Source organism: Crotalus tigris, unplaced genomic scaffold (genome assembly GCF_016545835.1).
Source record: "Crotalus tigris isolate CLP2741 ecotype Arizona unplaced genomic scaffold, ASM1654583v1 scf7180000024342.5246164, whole genome shotgun sequence".
In the NCBI taxonomy this organism is placed as follows: Eukaryota; Metazoa; Chordata; class Lepidosauria; order Squamata; family Viperidae; genus Crotalus; species Crotalus tigris.
Genome location: NW_024100512.1, coordinates 4869572 through 4888204, shown reverse-complemented (window position 1 = coordinate 4888204; position 18633 = coordinate 4869572). Strand labels below are relative to the sequence as shown.

At 41.1% G+C, this 18633-nt stretch overlaps 2 protein-coding genes across 8 annotated transcripts in view; both read left to right on the top strand.

Moving 5' to 3' along the window:
• Nucleotides 1-4626, top strand: part of QRICH1 (glutamine rich 1) — a 30550-nt gene extending 25924 nt beyond the window's left edge. For all 5 annotated transcript variants that reach the window (XM_039326603.1, XM_039326599.1, XM_039326600.1 and 2 more), the window contains one exon: nucleotides 563-4626. In XM_039326603.1, the coding sequence (XP_039182537.1) occupies nucleotides 563-755 (193 nt within the window). In that variant the 3' untranslated portion in view covers nucleotides 756-4626. The remainder of the gene's footprint in view (nucleotides 1-562) is intronic.
• Nucleotides 4627-7324: 2698 nt separating this feature from the next.
• The window catches only part of IMPDH2 (inosine monophosphate dehydrogenase 2), a 29354-nt gene continuing 18045 nt past the window's right edge, over nucleotides 7325-18633 (top strand). For 2 of the 3 annotated variants that reach the window (XM_039326586.1, XM_039326585.1), the window contains exons 1-3: nucleotides 7423-7520; nucleotides 11412-11460; nucleotides 12291-12392. In XM_039326586.1, the coding sequence (XP_039182520.1) occupies nucleotides 7423-7520; nucleotides 11412-11460; nucleotides 12291-12392 (249 nt within the window). Of the gene's footprint in view, nucleotides 7521-11411; nucleotides 11461-12290; nucleotides 12393-18633 lie in introns of all 3 variants that reach the window. The other variant, XM_039326584.1, reaches the window with a different exon arrangement.

The following is an 18633-nucleotide window of genomic DNA, read 5'->3' as shown; positions in this document are numbered from 1 at the left end:
TTGGGGAGTCCACCATCCCACCCGCCAGAGACCCCTTGGATCTCCCCCAACCCTACCCGGCTCCCACAGGTGTCCCTCCCCATAAGGGACATAAGCAACATCAAGGTGGCATCATAAGCAACATCAAGGTGGCCACGCCCACCCTGGCCATGTCCACCCAATCTGCCATGACTACTGCAGCCACACCCATCCAGTGGTCACGCCCACCCAGTCTGCCAAGCCCACTGTAGCTGCACCCGTCGAGTGGGCCACACCCACCTGGCACTCGGCGATACATAGGTGGGTTTTGCAGTTTGGGCACTCGGTCTCTAAAAGGTTTGCCATCACTGGTATAGCATATGCTTAAAGTTTCCATTGATAAGAATTATTCCTATTTTATTCTAATTACAGATTATCTTAATCTGATTTCATTATATACAATAGACCAGATTCATTTGCGCTTTTCAGATTTCATTTTGCCTATTAATTTCATGAAGAGGAAGAGGAAACAGCCTTTGTTCCTAAGATAGTGTTAATAGTATTTCCAAAGCAAACACTAACGTGTTTTTTTTTCTCTTTGTAGCCCGCAAAGTGTGAAAGGCAGAAATGATACATTCTATTTGACTCCTGAACCAGTGGTGGCTCCCAATAGCCCCATCTGGTATTCCATCCAGCCAATCAGTCGAGAGCAAATGGAGCAAATGCTTACCCGGATTCTGGTGATACGAGAAATTCAAGAAGCTATTGCGGTGGCCAATGTTAGCACCATGCACTAAAGGCATCCCTCCCAGTTCAGAAAAAAGGGTGCAGGGTGGAACTGGGTGGGGTGACAGCGAGGCCAGGATCAATTGTACAGCCTTTTACACTAAAGGAGATGCCTAAGTTTTTTTTTTAATTGGTGTAGTTAAGAAGCCCTTTTAGGCTTCTTCTGGTTAATAAGAGACCCTTTCCATTGTGTATCTGACCCTTTTGCATCAGCTTTCTGGACACATTGAAGGCTGCATTCTTTCTTTAGGAGCTGTGAAGTTCCATAGGTTGACTTTGGGATTTTTTATGATGTGAAAAAAACAAATTTAATTGGTGGACTTGGCCTGGGTGGGCCACTACATTCAAGCTCATGAACTTGGAAGCAGAAAACGGTGGATATCTGCCTGACCTAAAGAAAAAGGTGGTTTGCAGTTTCCTTGTGCTTGGACACTAACATGTCCTAGAGGGGGATGTCCTGCAATTATGATTTATAAGGAGAAGAAAATCAATTTCTATTAAGACCTTAAAAGTGACATTTTTAGATGTTAAGTACAAACTACAACACTTGCTTCTCTTCTCTCTCTCTCTCTCTCTCTCTCTCTCTCTCTCTCTCTCTCTCTCTCTCTCTCTCTCTCTCTCTCTCTCTCTCCCCTCTCCCCCCCCCCTCTTTCTCTCTCTCTCTCTCTCTGTTTCTCTGCCTCTCTCTCTCTTGTTTGGCCTGATGTTGAGGCCTTAAATCCTTGAGGCTCCTGTGCCTAATGGAATTCTTGTAACATACACTTGTGTATCATATAAAGATACCACCCTGTTTCTCTTATGTATTCTTATGCTAGTTGTTTATTAAGAATGACAAGCACGTCTTTTGAACATGCTGTTGAACAATGTGTCTTTATTGGGGGAGCAAAAGACATAATTAGTAACATACAGAATGTCTTAACTATTCCTCTACAAATTTGCTAGCCTATTTAAAGAAGGGTTATTTTTTTTTCCTGGTTACCTGATTCTATGGGATTCGTGCGAGAAATTGTTTATTAGCATACTAACTTGTTGCTTTTGTTGTAATTTTTAATTAAATGAATTTAGAATTGGGATAGCCGGTATTTGAGGCCAGGACTTTTCTTTTTAACCTACTTGCCTGAAAGTCTGAGACTTACTGCAGATGTTTATTAGTACTGGGATTTAGAGAGCATAGAATCCCTTTCTTCTTGAACATAGCATTATCATAACTTTATGACAACTGATTTTAATCCATCAGAATTTAAGAACATTCCTTCATCATTATCTCAGCTGGCAGCAGTTGTGTGTAACATTGATTGTAGAAAGAGGAAAAGCAAAAACATCCAGTCCTTATAGCTTTCTAAATTATATTTATGCATCCGTTTGACCTCTGTTTTGTTTGAACCGACAGGTTTTTTTTTTTGTTTTAAGAACTGAACCATAGGAACTATGTTGTGCTGGGACCAAGCCCAGTATTTTGCTTTTTTCGCATTACTTATTATTTTTGGGCCATTGTCTACTTAAAGATATTGTGATGATGACTTCAGATTTTCCACCATATTTTCACCAGTTAGAATTTAAAACTGGTGTGATTGTTCAGTTCAGCATTAACGTTACACGTTTTTTCCTTTCTCATAAAGCAGCTGGATTGAAATTAGAATCAAAGTCTGTGTAATTCTGCATTGGTTTTCTGAAGAACACATTTTTCTGCATTTAAGCCTACTATTACAGCAATATTATAGAAGAGGGCAAGTAACTTAAGATATGTATGAAAAATTACTTGATGCCTTCCTGAAAATTGCATGAGAAAAAGTGCTATTTGTTTTTGTTTTTTTAAAGCTATGATCAGTACATTCATCCCTATTCAGAAGAAAAGTAGCTCTGCATAAAAAGAAAGGAGCAGAATTGCAGGAAAAGTGGTGCTCTCCCTCAGGCAAGGAAATGTAACACTGCTCCAGATAACAATCCACAACTGTGTTCCAAATAGGTACTTGGGTATTCCTTACATGAGTGTGTGTATACACAGACATATGCCGACCTATTATACAATCATGTGAAAAAATAAGTACACCCCATATAAAGTTTTTTCTTTTTTAATATTTGTGGACATACCAGTGTTTTATCTTCATTCAAACAATACATAAAGACAAATTGTGATGTAATTGAACAAAAAAATGAAAAATTGACTTTATTAATCAAATTTATATAGCAGCGTATCTCACAGAAAATGGACAGTGTAGAACAATCCAGTGAAACAAGGATGGCAAAAGCTGGCAATTATTTAAATAACACATGCCATTTCTTTCTGGAGGGTGAACCCAACAGCCTTGGTTCTTATCCCAAGTATTGCCTCCTTTGGCAGAAACACCCTCAAATGTTTCTTACAACCATTTCCCAGTTTCTGACATCCACTGAGAGTAATTTTTTCCCACTCTTTCGTGGAGATTTTTTTTTCAGCTATGTAATGCTTGAGGAATTTCTTGCATACATAGCCTGTTCTAAAATCACTTGACAGCATTTTGATGGGATTTAGATCCCAGATTTGAGTTGACCATTCTAGAACACTCAATTTATTTTTTTCAGCCATTCCTTGGTTAATTTACTGGAATGTTTAGAGTTGTTGTGTTGTGAGGTCCACTTTCTGTTCAGCCTTTTTTTCTGACAGATGGCCTCACATTATCCTCAAGCACTGTCTAGTACAACGAAGAACACATAGTAGTTTCTGTGATGATGGGTTTATCCAGGCTGTTATGCAGCAAGGCAGCCCAAACCATAACATTTCCACCAACGTGGTTTATAGTTGGTATCAGGTTCTTTGATTTTTATAAAATACGTCTTTTGATCCTGTTGCCAAATGACCCCTATCATTGCCTTATCTATCCAAAGCACATTGTACCAGAGGTCTTGGACTTTGCCTAAGTGTTCAAAAGTTTCATCCTGGTACACCCCTCATGTAGATCTAATTTGTGCAACTGCTTTGTAACAGTAGGCTCACATACTTCAACATCTTGCATTCTGCTCTTGGGTTGAGTTTAATGGGGTAACCTGGCCTGGCAAGTTAGCAGTTCTTTGAAATCTTCTTTAGTTGTAGATGATCTTACAGGCAATGGAATAATTGGTGTCTGTTTGGCAATTTTTTAAAATCTCTTCCCATACTCTAAGGAATTTCTTACTTTTCTGAAGGCCTCGGAGAGCTTTTTCTATTAGACATAGTAGCAGTACACACTTTAACAACAAAGAGCAAATCAAAGTACAATTCTGAAATAGGTATAGTTGGATACTTTCAATAAGGCAGGTTCCAACCAGATTCTCTCTAAGATGCTCTAATCATTTGCACCTGATTTAGTGCACCTGATTCTAGTTTTAGATATTTGAATAGTGATAAATATAGGGATGTATTTGCTTTTCTATATATGAAATTTGAATTTGTTTATAGGTAGTCCTTGACTTACTGCAGTTGGCACCAGAATTTGTTACTAAGCAAGGCAGTTGCTAAATGAATTGCACCTGATTTTACAACCTTTTTTGTGACAGTTAAGTTAATCACATGGTAATTAAGTGAATCCAATTTCCCCCATTGACTTTGCTTTTTGGAAGCAAGCTGGGAAGGATGCAAATGATGATCACACGACCCTGGGATGCTGCAACCATCATAAATACTTTCCAGGCACGTAAATTATGATCCTGTGACCATAGGGATGCTGCAGTGATTGTGTGAGGGCCAGTTGTAAGTCACTTTTTTTTCCAGTGCCATTGTAACTTTGAATAGTCACTAAATGAATTATTGTAAATTGGGGATTACTTACAGTTAAATTACGCAATGGATTACAAAATGTAAATGGTTATATTAACATATCCTCTTAACAATATTGTTGAAATGAAGACCAGCTATATGTTGAAAAATATTTTAATAGGCGTGCACTTTTTTACATGTCCATACGTGCAACTTAACATAAAAATATAAGGAATATATATGTATCATACATGGTCAACCTTGGTATCAATGCCATTTCTGTGTTTAAGTAGATTTAATATTTTAAGTTACTCAGAAATGTCCTCCCAGCTCTTTTGTAAATTATTTATGAAAGTTTGCCTAAGTTCTCTTTTTAAGATATAAAATATGAGGGATCTAAGTACTTTGAGTCATACAGAATATCCCTTACTTCTAAGGCATGGGTGTCAAACTTGCCATGTCACGTGACGTGTCGCAACATATCGCGACTCTTTTTGCATTGCTGGCAATGGGGTGGGCGTGGCTTCAGTATGACAAAACCGGCCCACGGGCCATCTGTTTGATACCCCTGTTCTAAGGCAATGATTGTTAAACATTTGACCCAATTTCTCTTTTTCCTAGTGGGGAATAATGTCATCTCTACAAAAACTGTTCTGCACAAGTATTTTGGCAGCAGTCATCCTAAATGGGATCTTCAACTCACATACACGCAAATTAGAAATAGCTCTATCACTTTCAGTTTAACAACCACTGTTCTAAGGCCTTAAAAGTATTCTTGTTTCTCTCCCACAAATGTCACTGGCCAGAAAGGTTGCATTTTGAAAGGCAAATTGAACTTTCACCATAGACTACGTAGTTTATTTAACAGAATTTCATGTATTCTAGCATTTCTCATGCAAAATTTTTCAAAGTGAATAACTTTTGTTTCGTAAGGAAGTATATGTGAAGAGTAGATTCTTTCCATTTATGGAATGAAATATGAATCTAATTTTAGACCACATTCAGGTGCAGATGTACCAGTTTGGAAAGTTGAGGGAAAAATGTAGCTGTTTTTAAGGTACAAGTGTTTGAATCTGGATGACTACACAGTCCTAATACTAAGTTTACATCCTGTGCTCATCTGGCAATGCGTAACTGGTCGGAGAATTAAAAAACAAAACAGAGGAACAATACAAATTTTCATAAATAAATAGCTTAGGAAGCAGCTTTTGAAGCAGTCTGAGATCTTGTAAGAGATTGCATTGTCTATATATCAAGTTTGAATTGAGACACTCTGGTTTATCAAAATGTTGATAAGGGTAAGCATTTTAATCATCAGCTATAAAGCTGAAGTGGTGGCTTGATTTCCCCTTTCAACTGAAAGTAGTCCAGGATTACGATCTTTTTTAAAGGACTGCAGTAAAGTTAACAAAAACTCCTATCAGAAGTAAGTCTTCATCCTGGTTCATCCAAGCCGGGGATAAATAAGCAACATGGCGACTGCTTTGGGAAGAAGGTTACAGTTTATTGAAGAAGCAGAAAGATGGTCCTTGCAAGAAAGAGGAGAGGAAAGAGGAATTGAGCACATGGGCAGTAGGTTCTTACACCCCCTCTAGCCTTGTTTGGAATAGTTTCCTGTTCCTGTGGCATGAACCTTGAGGCTATTTTTGAGTGTTTTTCTAGGCCTTGATATCTGTGGTTTAATCCTATTATCATATCCTGCTTCCCAGGTGATGGGGTTAATGACTCCCTAGAGTTTGGGTGGGGCATGCAGATTTTCTTTGTCTTTTTGATTGCTCTGGCTTCATCTTTCTGATGGTTTTATATCTGCATTTTAAAAAATCCTTTTGAGGAGAAATATATTTTTCTGCCCTTTTAATATTTCCTTCTCTGGGCTAACTTCCCTGACTCCCTTCGTAGGTGCGGTAGGGTTGACTCGGAGGCCCCCTTCTGGCTCTAAATGAGGGAGACGGAAACTACACCGAAAACCAGCTTTAAGCGTGTTGATTACACCCGTTGAACGGGATCGTAAAATTTTGGAGACGATACCATCGCCAGAAAGGGGAGGGAGCGAATCATATACACAGTACTACCTTGCCAGTCTCCTTAAAGAAAAGCCGAGGAGACTGGTGCCGGCGATTCACGCATATTACCTGGTTACTATTTCTGCGCCCCCCCCCAAAAAAACCTTCAAAAGCCCCTCTCTGAGCCTCGCTTTTTTTTCCTGGCACCTCTATTAAGTGGGGCAAAATACTATCGCCGAATTGTGACTGCGGGGCTGAAAAATAAACTATCCAACGCATAGAGACTTGTCAAAACAGAACCCATAATGGAGATTTCGCCGATTTCCTGGCTGCCACAAATGAAGTAAAAAATTAATTTGCAACAGATAATACGTTTATAATCTTCCTGTGCAGATTTCAAATTTTATATTCTACGTTTTATATTTTACCCCTGTGTTCCTTTTTACTGAAATAGGATGTGAACGCGCCTTACAATAAATAAATAAACCGAAGTAGCCCATTCGTGGGATACACCTTCGGTTCTCAAGAGACTTTTTTCCTATTTAAGCCCAGAGGATTCACTTGCATAGGGCAAATCACGTCGATGGGTGCCCTACAGCTCAACTGTCCCGGAAAACTGAAGGAGCGAGGGCGCCTCACCAGAACGCTCCTGGCGCAGAAGGGGGGAGGGGAGCGAGCGAGGGAAGGAAGGAAAAGACACGCCCCTTTCTCACTTTTCAGCTTGGCTTCAAATAAGAGCGGGAGGGAGGGAAGAGCAGCTCCGCCTCCAGGAGCCGAGAAAGCCGCTTTCCACTGACGTCACCGGGCCTACGTCGGGCGGAGGGGCGGGGCTCCTCGCGCGCCCCTTTTCTGTCTCGCGTCGGTGACGTCCCAGTCTTTCTGAGGCCAGGAGGCGCGGGAAGCTGGGCGGTGCGCGCTGCAGGCGGACGGCCCGCGAGTCGAGGGGAGGTGACCCGACCGGCTATGGCCGATTACCTGATCAGCGGCGGCACCGGCTACGTGCCGGACGACGGGCTAACGGCGCAGCAGATGCTGAACTCTGGGGACGGACTGACTTACAAGTGAGGAGAGGAGGAGGCGAGCGGGGAGGAGGGAAGGCAGACGAGCGTGGCAGCGACGGGGCAACCGATTTGCCACGCGGTGCCCGGTCCGGCGGGGAGGTGACGGAACTGCGCACGGGGGTGGGGGGAAGACTCCCGAGCCCCAGCTTCTCCAACCCGGGGAACTCCGGCGGTGGTCACCACTCGCGCCATTCCGAGGTTGCGTGGCCGTAGCACCGTTTGAAAGGTGTGAAGATGGACCGGGCGTCAAAGACGGCGGCGCGGTTGCGATCTTTGGCGGGGGGACGGGTTGGCGGGGCAGCTGCGGACAGCTGCTGCGAAGTGCGATCCTTGGGCAGGACCAGGACTGGGGCGATCTGCTCGAGTTGCCAAGCGTCGAAACACGGGGATGATGCCAGCTTGAAGGGTGGGCGGACCAGAAGGGAAGCTTGGGAGCCCCTCGGAGTCTTTAAAAAGCATCAGGCCAAATCCGCGGGACATAAACCGTGCTTTTTCCTTAAAGATCACCGGTGGTGCGTTATTATAGTGTGTAGGCTGGTGTCCTCTCGTTTACTCTGATTCCTTATAGCCGTCTGTAAAAGGAAGAGAGACGTCGAAAGCTTCCCCTGGTGGAGGATTTTTATAACTAAGCGCACTTGTAGCATGAAATAAAATGATCGGATCAATGTATATTAATGATAGTATGAAATAAGGAGCTTTTAAATTTAAAAGTTCCTGACATAATCTAATAATCTAGTAGTAATAATTACGCTATCGTTACATGCCTGAGAACATAGGCTTTGCTTTCTTCCTAAGCAGTAGTGGAAGAGAACTTTTCCAGCTATATAGCGCTACTTTCATTGGGTGATTAGAACTTGTTTCAGAGCAAAATGAACATTTGCTGAATCGTTCTTTACATTGCATATTGATGGTCAAGGAGGAGTCCTCTCTGGTCATTTTTAGCTATCCTTTCTGTTTCCTGGCATGCTGAATATTTAAATTTTGACATATATTCTGCATACCTCAAAATTCTACACTTTGCAGGCTTATAAGGTAATGGTGTCTCTTGAATGTTGTGGTCACAAAGATTGCTGTGAACTCTCTGTGCCATTGGATTGATTGCTGTCCATTTTATTTGATAGTTCCCCCCTAAGGAATCATTTAATATAGTTTCTCAGGTTACATGTATTTCTACAGAGTTTGGACACAGCATATGCATTACTAAGCCACCTGTTGCTTCATGTGACAAATTTTAGTTCTTAGGTCATAATCCATAAGCCTCTCTATTACAGCCCTATTTATTTATATAGTTTATGTCTTATCTTTCACACTTAGGGAAGTTATCAGTAAAAAATGATAATCGTTAAAAAATTCATGAGAATAGCTAAAATCATTTAAGGAAGTTCACATGTTTACATACGTACTTTGTATATTTCTCTGTCTTGGAAGTAATTTGAGAAAATGCTTTGAAAACAACTCCCATAGTATAATTTGATTGTCTTTTCTTACCAGAAATACTCCCATCCCAACATTACAAAACTGCTATCTATAAATAATCATATCTATGTGCAATACGCTTTGCAGCTGAAACACTGAATTCTTTATAAGCAATAGGTGTCAGCTGCTATCTACTGATAAATACAGTAAAATCCTAATAGCAAAAGAGATTTTTCTCATTAAGTATCCATATCCTTATTAGCACTACTCATTGTATTGCATTGTAATGCAGAAAGTGAATTGTATATTACACATATTATTGTCAATGCCATCACAAAGTTTGTACAGATAGTTCAGGCAGGATCTGGTTAGATTAAGAAATTCATACAAATGTTATATGTAAAAATGGCAACATTATAAAACTTATTTGTAAGCATTAATAGTATAGAATGTAGATTGGGATTACAAAAGTGTGTAGAGCTTAAATCCCTCAGGAGTTATTTTATATTTTCAGCATAACCCAGGATATGCTATCTGTGTATATGGGAAGTTCAATGGAAGGTCTTTTTAGGTCAGGTTTGAGTCATAGTTTGGTTAAATATTAGCTAGCATTTCCTCCCAAATGTGTATGGAGATTCTCAATTATCCAGGTCATAGTTGTCCCAAAGGTGCTTTTCAAAAGGCAGCTGGACTTTCTTGTTCTTTTTTTCCTGAAAACATTTTGCTTCTCATCCAAAAATCTTCTTCAGTTTGGACTGAATGGTGAGGAATAGAAGGATTAGAAGGAAACTCCAATAGATAGACGTATTATAGGGACTTTACAAAATTTAATTGCCTGATGTTCATACTTTTCTGAAAGTGTTTCCCTATAACTGGAAAATCTTGATCATATTTACTGTCACAACTGGTGCATCTAGTTCAGTACTTTCACCCTGATTGGTAGTAGTGAGTGAGATCAGCTACAACCCTCCTGATCTTCAGTGAGAGCCTAAAAACCTGGCTGTCAGTTAGCTTGGGGCTCCAATGGGGGAGCATCCTGGTGGAGATGATTAATGGATTGACAACAGATCCCACCTCCCGCCCATCCTGCTCCCACTTTCCCCATCTTTTAATTAGGCCAAAATATTTGGTTCTTTTAGTATTTTAAAATAGTATTTTTTAATTTGTCTTTTAACTTTGCATAGTTTTTATCTTTTTAAGATTGTAAGTTGCCCTAGGTTACCCTATGGTAAGATGGACACTCAGTAAATTTTATTAATAGATAGATACAGGGCTTTTTTTCTCATAGAACGCCCAAAACGGAGTTCCGACACCTTTTTTGGATGAAACCTTGTAGGGTAGGCAAGGCGGGTTGTATGACGTGTGTGAGTTCCGGCACCTTTTTTTTTTTTATAGAAAAAAAGCACTGGATGGATGGATGGATGGATAGATAGATAGATAGATAGATAGATAGATAGATAGATAGATAGATAGATAGATAGTTTTCAGGGTCTTGAGATAAAATATTGGTCAGCACTGCCCCCCACAAAGCAAGGACTAATCTCCATATATATGTGCTAGTTATAATTACAGACTCTCCTTTGAAAAGGAAAAAACAAAAGTATAGTCCTGGAAATAGTTGGAATTAATGAAGGTAGCCTATTCTCTCTTAATAGGTTTGAAGCCACCCCAAATCTATATTAATTGGGTGTGTGTATTTTTAAAGAGGTTTTAGTTGTGTAACAATTCTGTGGGCTGAATTCTACTGTGGAAAATAATAGGTTCTAAAAAAAAAATCCCATATCTGAATTGCAGAGAGAGATTTTCTTGGAAAATATATTGCTCCTGACTTCCTGTGAAACTGTAGCTTATGTAAATGCTAAGGATAAATATTTGCTTTTGCTGATACAATTGTTTTTAATCCTTAAAAATCTTTTAAAATAGTTCAATTTTTTGTTCTTGCATTTTACCTTCTCTTTTGAGAGTAGTGTTAGAATAGGAGCATGGCTGAAGCGTTATGGCTTCATAGGTGTGCGTGAGATTTGATGAAGCCTTCTAGTTTGAACATTCACATGTTTTAGATTGGGCAGTTTTGGCTTTGAATGCACATGCATAGTTCTCAGGATGGAGCTACATATTACGTTGAAGTTCTGGGAGTGACATTATCTTCTTTGAAAATTACCATAAAAAACCCTCATGGAATTGAAAAGAAAAATAAGCTACACAAGTCATCATGAAATCATTTTTGAGGGGATGGGATTAAGTTCTGTCATTATTATGGGGGTTGTTAGATTGTTCATTTTAAGAAATAACCTTTCTAGTTGCAGTATTTTGAGTCTGGACCTTTGCATCAGAATTTCTCGGATATGAATTATAGCAAGCAATTTCTCAAACATGCTACAAAGATTCACAAAACAGAAGCTATATTTATATGTTAACAAGAACTGCATTTATATCACAACAGGCTCAATAACATTTTTTCCCTTCATTATTTAGTGACTTCCTTATACTCCCTGGCTACATAGATTTTACTGCAGACCAAGTGGTGAGTATGGGATTGAAGTTTGTGTAGCATATTAAATGAATGTTCTGAATCAACTGCTTTCTTCTTTAATAATATTAATGTAGGGCCTCGTAGCCCCAGAGATTCTTTTTAAAAAAAATCTTTTAAAATCCTTGTTAAATTAGATATTTTTTAAATAGGAGAAAGCAGAACTATTTAACTCGTTTTTTGCATCTGTCTTTACACAAAGGGAAAAAACAGACCAACCTATCAAAAATAGTGCCATAAAAAACAAAATAGAAATACAAGTTAAGATAGGCAAGAAAATGGTAAGTGAACACCTGTCCAGCCTAGACGAGTTCAACTCACCAGGACCAGATGGATTACACCCCAAGGTTCTTAAGGAACTGGCAGATGTGATCTCAGAACCACTGAACTATATTTTTCAAGGATCCTGGAGCACTGGGGAACTACCAGAGGACTGGAAAAGAGCTGATGTATTCTCCAAAGCGCCTGAAGGCAGGGCAAGAAGCAATGGGTGGAAACTAACCAAAGAGAGAAGCAACCTAGAACTAAGGAGAAACTTCCTGACAGTTAGAACAATTAACCAGTGGAACAACCTGCCTCCAGAAGCGGTGAATGCTCCAACACTGGAAGTTTTTAAGAAGAAACTGGGCAGCCATTTGTCCAAAATGGTATAGGGTTTCCTGCCTGAGTAGGGGGTTGGACTAGATGACCTCCAAGGTCCCTTCTAACTTTATCATTATTATATTATTATTAAATATCTAGTATCCATGTTAGCAAAATCAGAATCTTGAAATACTTTGAAATGATGTAACTTTTTGTTATTGAATAATTCTGTTTATTTTAAGGACTTGACTTCTGCTCTGACCAAGAAGATAAGCTTGAAAACACCCTTGGTATCCTCCCCTATGGACACTGTAACGGAGGCTAGCATGGCTATTGCAGTGGCGGTAAGTGTTGGAGAGAGGGAAGGACTGACGTAATCTGAAGTGGGGTTGTTTATGTTTGGGAAATGCAGAGGGATATTATGATAGGTTACCACGGAGAGCATTTTCTTTTCTGTCATTTGGACTGCAATTCTAAATGCTGCTCTTTAGGATTTGTGAAATTCAGCAGAATTTGTTTTTCATGAAAAATACAAGAGATGGTGCTAGTAATTTAGAATTACTGCTATATAAATCTTACTGGCAGAAGGAGACTATCACTTTCTGTTATTTAAGGTTCTTCTAGGTACTGCGTTAGTAGAAGTAGCATATACCTTTTTTATGAAAATTATCAGCACTTTTGATCAGTGACATCATCAAAGTAAACCAACCCACGGGCTGATTATGTCAGCAGGTCATGGCCCTAAATGGAAGTGACGTGCTCAGCCCCCACCCTCCGGATGTGACATGTTGGCCTAATCCCATCAAGATTGGCAGTCAATCCTCTGGGTACATGATTAGGTTAACCCTAGATTAATTCTATGGACATTCAAAACCAAAAAAAGCTAAGTAAAGTGAATAATTAGCAGAAGCCTGTGTTTTTGGGAAACAACACTGATGTGATTAATTTGTAACATCAGGTACTATTCAAATGCAGCTTTGCAAAAGTTGTGAAGAACACACTTCCTCTGATGTGATTAATTTGTGACATCAGAGTTGGTGAGTTCTTCACAACTTTTGCAAAACTGGCTAGCCCCGCCTCATCAGGAAAACCCAATTGAATAATATCACATGAGCTTTGATTAAATTGTGTTTAACATCTGCCAAGGTTAAAACAAGGGTCAACAAAAGAAAAAACATAATATATCTTTCATGTGATTTGTAAAGCACATTTTATTATAAATTTCATAGCATTAACAGCTTCTTGTAATTAATTTCTGTTACATTTTGGCATATGAATCTCTTCAGAGACAATGGCAATTCAAATTCAATCTTTGACATTAATGACAGTGGTTTACGGCTCTTTTCGATACACTGTATGAATGTCTTGAGGTCACCAAGGGAATCCCGGTTGAAATATAAGTTATTTGTTTTGTCAGAAATACTGATGATGATCCAGAGAACATGAGGCATAGAAAGTCTAAAGCATAAACTGTTAATAAGCTCTGTTTCACCGATATTATCTATATGATCATTTGATTGTAGACATCCCATTAAGCAGTGGTGTAATATTTTAATGATACACACTTTCAGAATCTGAGGCATGCTGACATTTTGAGACTCCGCCGTTTCTAAAGCAGGAAATAAGATAGATTTAGGCTAGCTGTTTCAACCAAGCAAAATACTGTTTTCTTAATTTTTTTATATTTACTTATCATTTGATGTTTTGCAGAATCTGCAATAACAAGGCTTTATAAGTTTGTTCTCTTCAATGAAGCCGTATAACTCAGGTCCTGTTCTTATTCTGTGCCCACGCTTGGGAGGTTTGGGGGTCAAATTTACATCAAACAAATCTCCATCAGAGGTTGCGATTGTTGGGAGGAACTCCCCCGTTCGGTTCTTCCAGCCGGGATTCTCCTTGACGGCACAGTGCAGAAGAAATAGATCGTGAAGCCAGCTACCAGAAAGAGGTTTTATTTCGAGGATCAGCGTTGAGTGACAATTCAGCTCGAGTCCCCGGCTAGCTAGACAGAGTGATCTTTAAACAGGGGTTTTTATACCCTTTTGTGGTTTCCAAACTTGTCATTTCTGATTGGTAACAAACTTACCATTTCTAATTGGTGAGTTAAAATTTGTCTTTCTTGATTTGCTGGTTTGTGACTATTGTTAGTTCCTTTTTCTTGCCTAAAAGGTGTTAATTACTTTTATTGTTGTGTCCTGATTGCTGCTAGCTGGTTCCTCATTGTGTGTGTCAAGTGTTTGCTGTTTTAGCCTCAGGCTGCTGTTGACCCAGTTTAGTTGGGGTGTTCCTAGATTATTTCTTAATTGGGCTGGGGAGGGGGTGTCCAACTCTCATCACCATCGTCAAAAAACTGCTGGAATTAAATCGCTAGCTGTTCAGGCCTGCCTGCACAAACTCCCCTGCCCCTTGCAATGACACGCCCTTGAGCATTGCGCATGCCCAGATTACGGGGAGTATGACATGCCCGGGCATGTCCCAAACAAGGCCTAACCCCCTTTTTTACTAGCAGACAGAAACACGCATGCCCGGAATCGTGGTCCTAACATGCCTGAACAAGTTTTAAACCCCTACTTGCCGCCTGGCTGCTTGCCTCTTGTGAGCATTTTAATTCCTGTTAATATTGCTTGTCTTTTGCTATGGGGGGGGGCAGAATAAATTTTATTCAGGGTGCAAATGGCAAAATATGTGTCTTTAAGATTTTTACAAAGGTAAAAACCAGCTTTAGGTTTTAAAAGGGGCTGTGGTTTGTTTGTTTTTTCCCCTGCATTCGAGAAAATGATTTTAAAGTTGCCTAGAAATAAAACCTTTTAGAAAAAAATACCTTTTAGAAAAAAGGGGTTAAATGAAGGCTCTGGCTGCCTTTCAGGGGCTTCTTTTTCCCCAGCATTTGAAGTACTGATATTTAAAACTCCACAAAAATTAAAAGCATTGTTAGGCTAGAACAGTGGTTCTCAACCTGTGGGTCGGGACCCCATTTGGGGTCGAACGATCATTTCACGGGGGTCGCCAAACAAGCCTGTCCACCCTTTTTTCCCCCTTTTCTTTGGCTACGCCCCTGGCACCCGGTGATGTATAAGTGGTTAGGGGTCACCATAACATGGGGAACTGTATTATGGGGTCGCGGCATTAGAAAGGTTGAGAACCACTGGGCTAGAATGATTAGAAATAAAAAGCCTTTTTTATTTTTTATTTCACAGCTCCCCAAAGTAGGGCTTGTTTCCCAAAAACACAGGCCTCTGCTAATTATTCATTTTACTTAGCTTTTTTTGGTTTTGAATGTCCATAGAATTAATCTAGGGCAGTGGTTCTCAACCTGTGGGTCGGGACCCCATTTGGGGTCAAATGACCATTTCATGGGGGTCGCCAAACCACGCTGTCCGCCATTTTTCCCCTTTTCCCTAGCTGTCCTACTCCCTCTTATTGGTGGCCACATCCACTTGGGGGTCACCACAACATGGGGAACTGTATTATGGGGTCACGGCATTAGAAAGGTTGAGAACCACTGATCTAGGGTTAACCTAATCATGTACCCAGAAGATTGACTGCCAATCTTGATGGGATTAGGCCAACATGTCACATCCAGAGGGTGGGGGCTGAGTACGTCACTTCCGTTTAGGGCAGTGATTCTCAACCTTCCTAATGCTGAAACCCTTTAATACAGTTCCTCATGTTGTGACCCCCAATCATAAAATTATTTTTGTTGCTACTTCATAACTGTAATTTTGCTACTGTTATGAATTGTAATGTAAATATCTGATATGCAGGATGTATTTTCATTGTTACAAATTGAACATAATTAAAGCATAATGGTTAATCACAAAGACAATATGTAATTATATATTGTGAAATATTTATTTCTAATTACAAATAAATGAAATTTTGTCTTGAAGCATTGCTGCTGAATCACACCTTCAGCTGCTCCACCTATGGCTCTGAAGGGAGACCTGACCTTTTCTCTTCTTTAAATGAGCCCTTGAAGTGGCCTGATTAGGTTAAGCATGACCTGTGAAAAATTAATATGATTGTGTATGGGGGGGGAGTGCTTATGGGGTGGGAGAAAATAAGGATTAGTTGAGGTGATACTCAACGGGAGCTATACTTGTAAGCATTTGTTGTCCATGTGTGTGATGTGGCCCACACAATTTGCCTCTTCAGCCTGAGCCGCTACCCGTTTTTCTACCTCCAGCTGAAATTCACTGAGGGTGTGGAAGAGGACCCCTGTCCTTCCAGGACAATTGATCCTAATGACCTTCAGAGCTTCTCTCTCTGAAGAAGGCAGAAGGGAAACCTTGGCTCTTTTATGAGTCGTGGACTTCAACTCCCAGAATTCCTGAGCCAGCATAGCTCAATTCTGGAGCTGTGCCTGCCAAAATCTTAGAGATTTTTGGAAGGAGGTCTTGTCCACTGAGGCAGAGGCAGCAGAAGGGAAATCCATTCCTTCCTCCCACCCCACTGCTGGTTCCACTGAGCAATAATCAACTGCTTTTGGTGCAGCAGCCAGGGCAGGAAGAATGGGGGGGCATTACTGCAGCAACTGCAAGAAAAGGCCTCTGGGAGCTTCTTGATTCCACACTAGGAGCAGATTCATTTTGCCCCCCCCCCCTCTTCCCGGCTTTCCAGAGGCACACTAGGAAATAGAGAAAAGGCAGGCAGGAGGGGAAAGGGAAACACATGCTGCAGACCAAAACATCCACCCAAAGCAGCTTTCTTCTCCAAAGCCCCTCCCCCCCTTTGATCTCTTCCCTTTTCTCTGCCTAGACCAGTTTTCCTTCTCCCACCTGTAATGAAATGGCGCTCCCTTCCCCTGCATCCCACAAGTAGGAAGCCATCAAGGGGGGGGGGGAGGGATTGAGCAGCAGGAATCAAAAAGTATGTGCTGTCTTATGGAGGGCTGCAGGGATCTCAGAGGAGGAGAGGACAAGGGGGGAGGAAATCAGCTGCCATGGGAAGAGAGGAAAAAGCTACTATACTTTTATGCCCACCACATAAGTAGGAACAAAGCTCCCACATTTATCATCAGTGTGATCTATCACTGGGAATTTAGGGGATCTAATGCAAACTTCCAATTGTGTGAAGATGGGTTATCTGGGAGCTCAGTTAACTCCTGTGCAGCAACTGCCACCAACTTACTTCTCAGAGTTGTGATAAGAGTAATAAAAACAGCTACGCTCTTCATTAGGTTTTGCATTATCATGGGTGGACTGTTTTTGCTTGGGGATTGTGTTTTGCTTTTTTCCTAACGTAGGACACCTTCGACATCATAGGAAAGCAAGGGCATTATCTTTTAGCAATGGAGATGTCCCGAGCAGCTTTTTCTGGGAAGCGAACGGACATACCACTATTCCTCCCCCACTCCGGAGCATGAGGAGACTGCTCCTTCCTTTTATAAACCACCCACCTCAACGTAAAGCTTGCCGGGCTTCTTGCAAGCTCAGTCGCGTCTGTGCACCTGCTCGCGAGATCTCGAAGCTTGGTTTTCTTCCTCCACAGCAGAAGAGTCGGGAAATTTTCCTAGCCGTGCAGCTATCCTTCCGCCCATGGAGGAGCAGTGGCTTCATAGGCCTGCCCATCCCTGCTTTGAGCCGAGCGTCAGTTTTATAACCTGCCATCTGCCTCAAAGCACTTCTCCGTCTCAGGGGAGGAGGAGGCAGAGGTAGCAGCCCTCTGGGCGGATGCCTTCTTCTTCCTCTCCCTCCTCCCTGAAACGACAAGAGTAGGATGCTGCTGGCTGGGTCACCCTGCAGGGGAAAGCAGGGCTCTTTCTCTGAAAGGCGCTTTAGCCAGCTGAGGCTCCCGGCGGCAACGCAACAGACAACCTCTACCCTGAAGCACGCCAGAGCCGGGCCAGCATCAGCGAGCTCCAAAAGCAGCACCCAAATGCGGCTCCACCCTCCCTGGGCCAGATCCCTACCTGTTTGGGTTTTCCTCCGCCTCCCGCTCCCCTCGCCTGGAGAGAGATAGAGAAGCGGTGTCTCGGTTCCTAAAACCATCGGGAATATGTGTTTTCCAATGGTCTTAGGCGACCCCTGTGAAAGGATCGTTTGACCCCCAAAAGGGTCGCGACCCACAGGTTGAGAACCGCTGGTTTAGGGCCATGATCTGCTGACGTAATCAGCACGTGGGTTTGTTTACTTTGATGACGTCACTGATGAAAAGTGCTGATAATTTTCATTAAAAAAAGGTATACACTACTTCTACTTGCATTCCTTTGCTGCTCCCCGGTTGTCTAGGTTTCATGCCACTTTCCTTGTATCAACCTATCTCCTGGTTTTCTGAGAACATATTCAAAGGCAGTTCAATATTCAGGATACAAAAGTCCCAAGAAAAAGAAGGAAGCATCTGTAGAGTATTTAGTGACACAATTACAAATTAAATGCCTTTTTTAAAAAAAAAATGATTTGATTAATGCTATAGATCTGAACATTTCTTCCCGTTTTTCCTGTCTATCTATCTATCTATCTATCTATCTATCTATCTATCTATCTATCTATCTATCCATCCCATCCTTCTGGGTGGTATGTTCTTCCACAATCTCAGGTCTTCTACCAGAGACCTGGGAATTTGACTGCCAGGAATGAACTATTT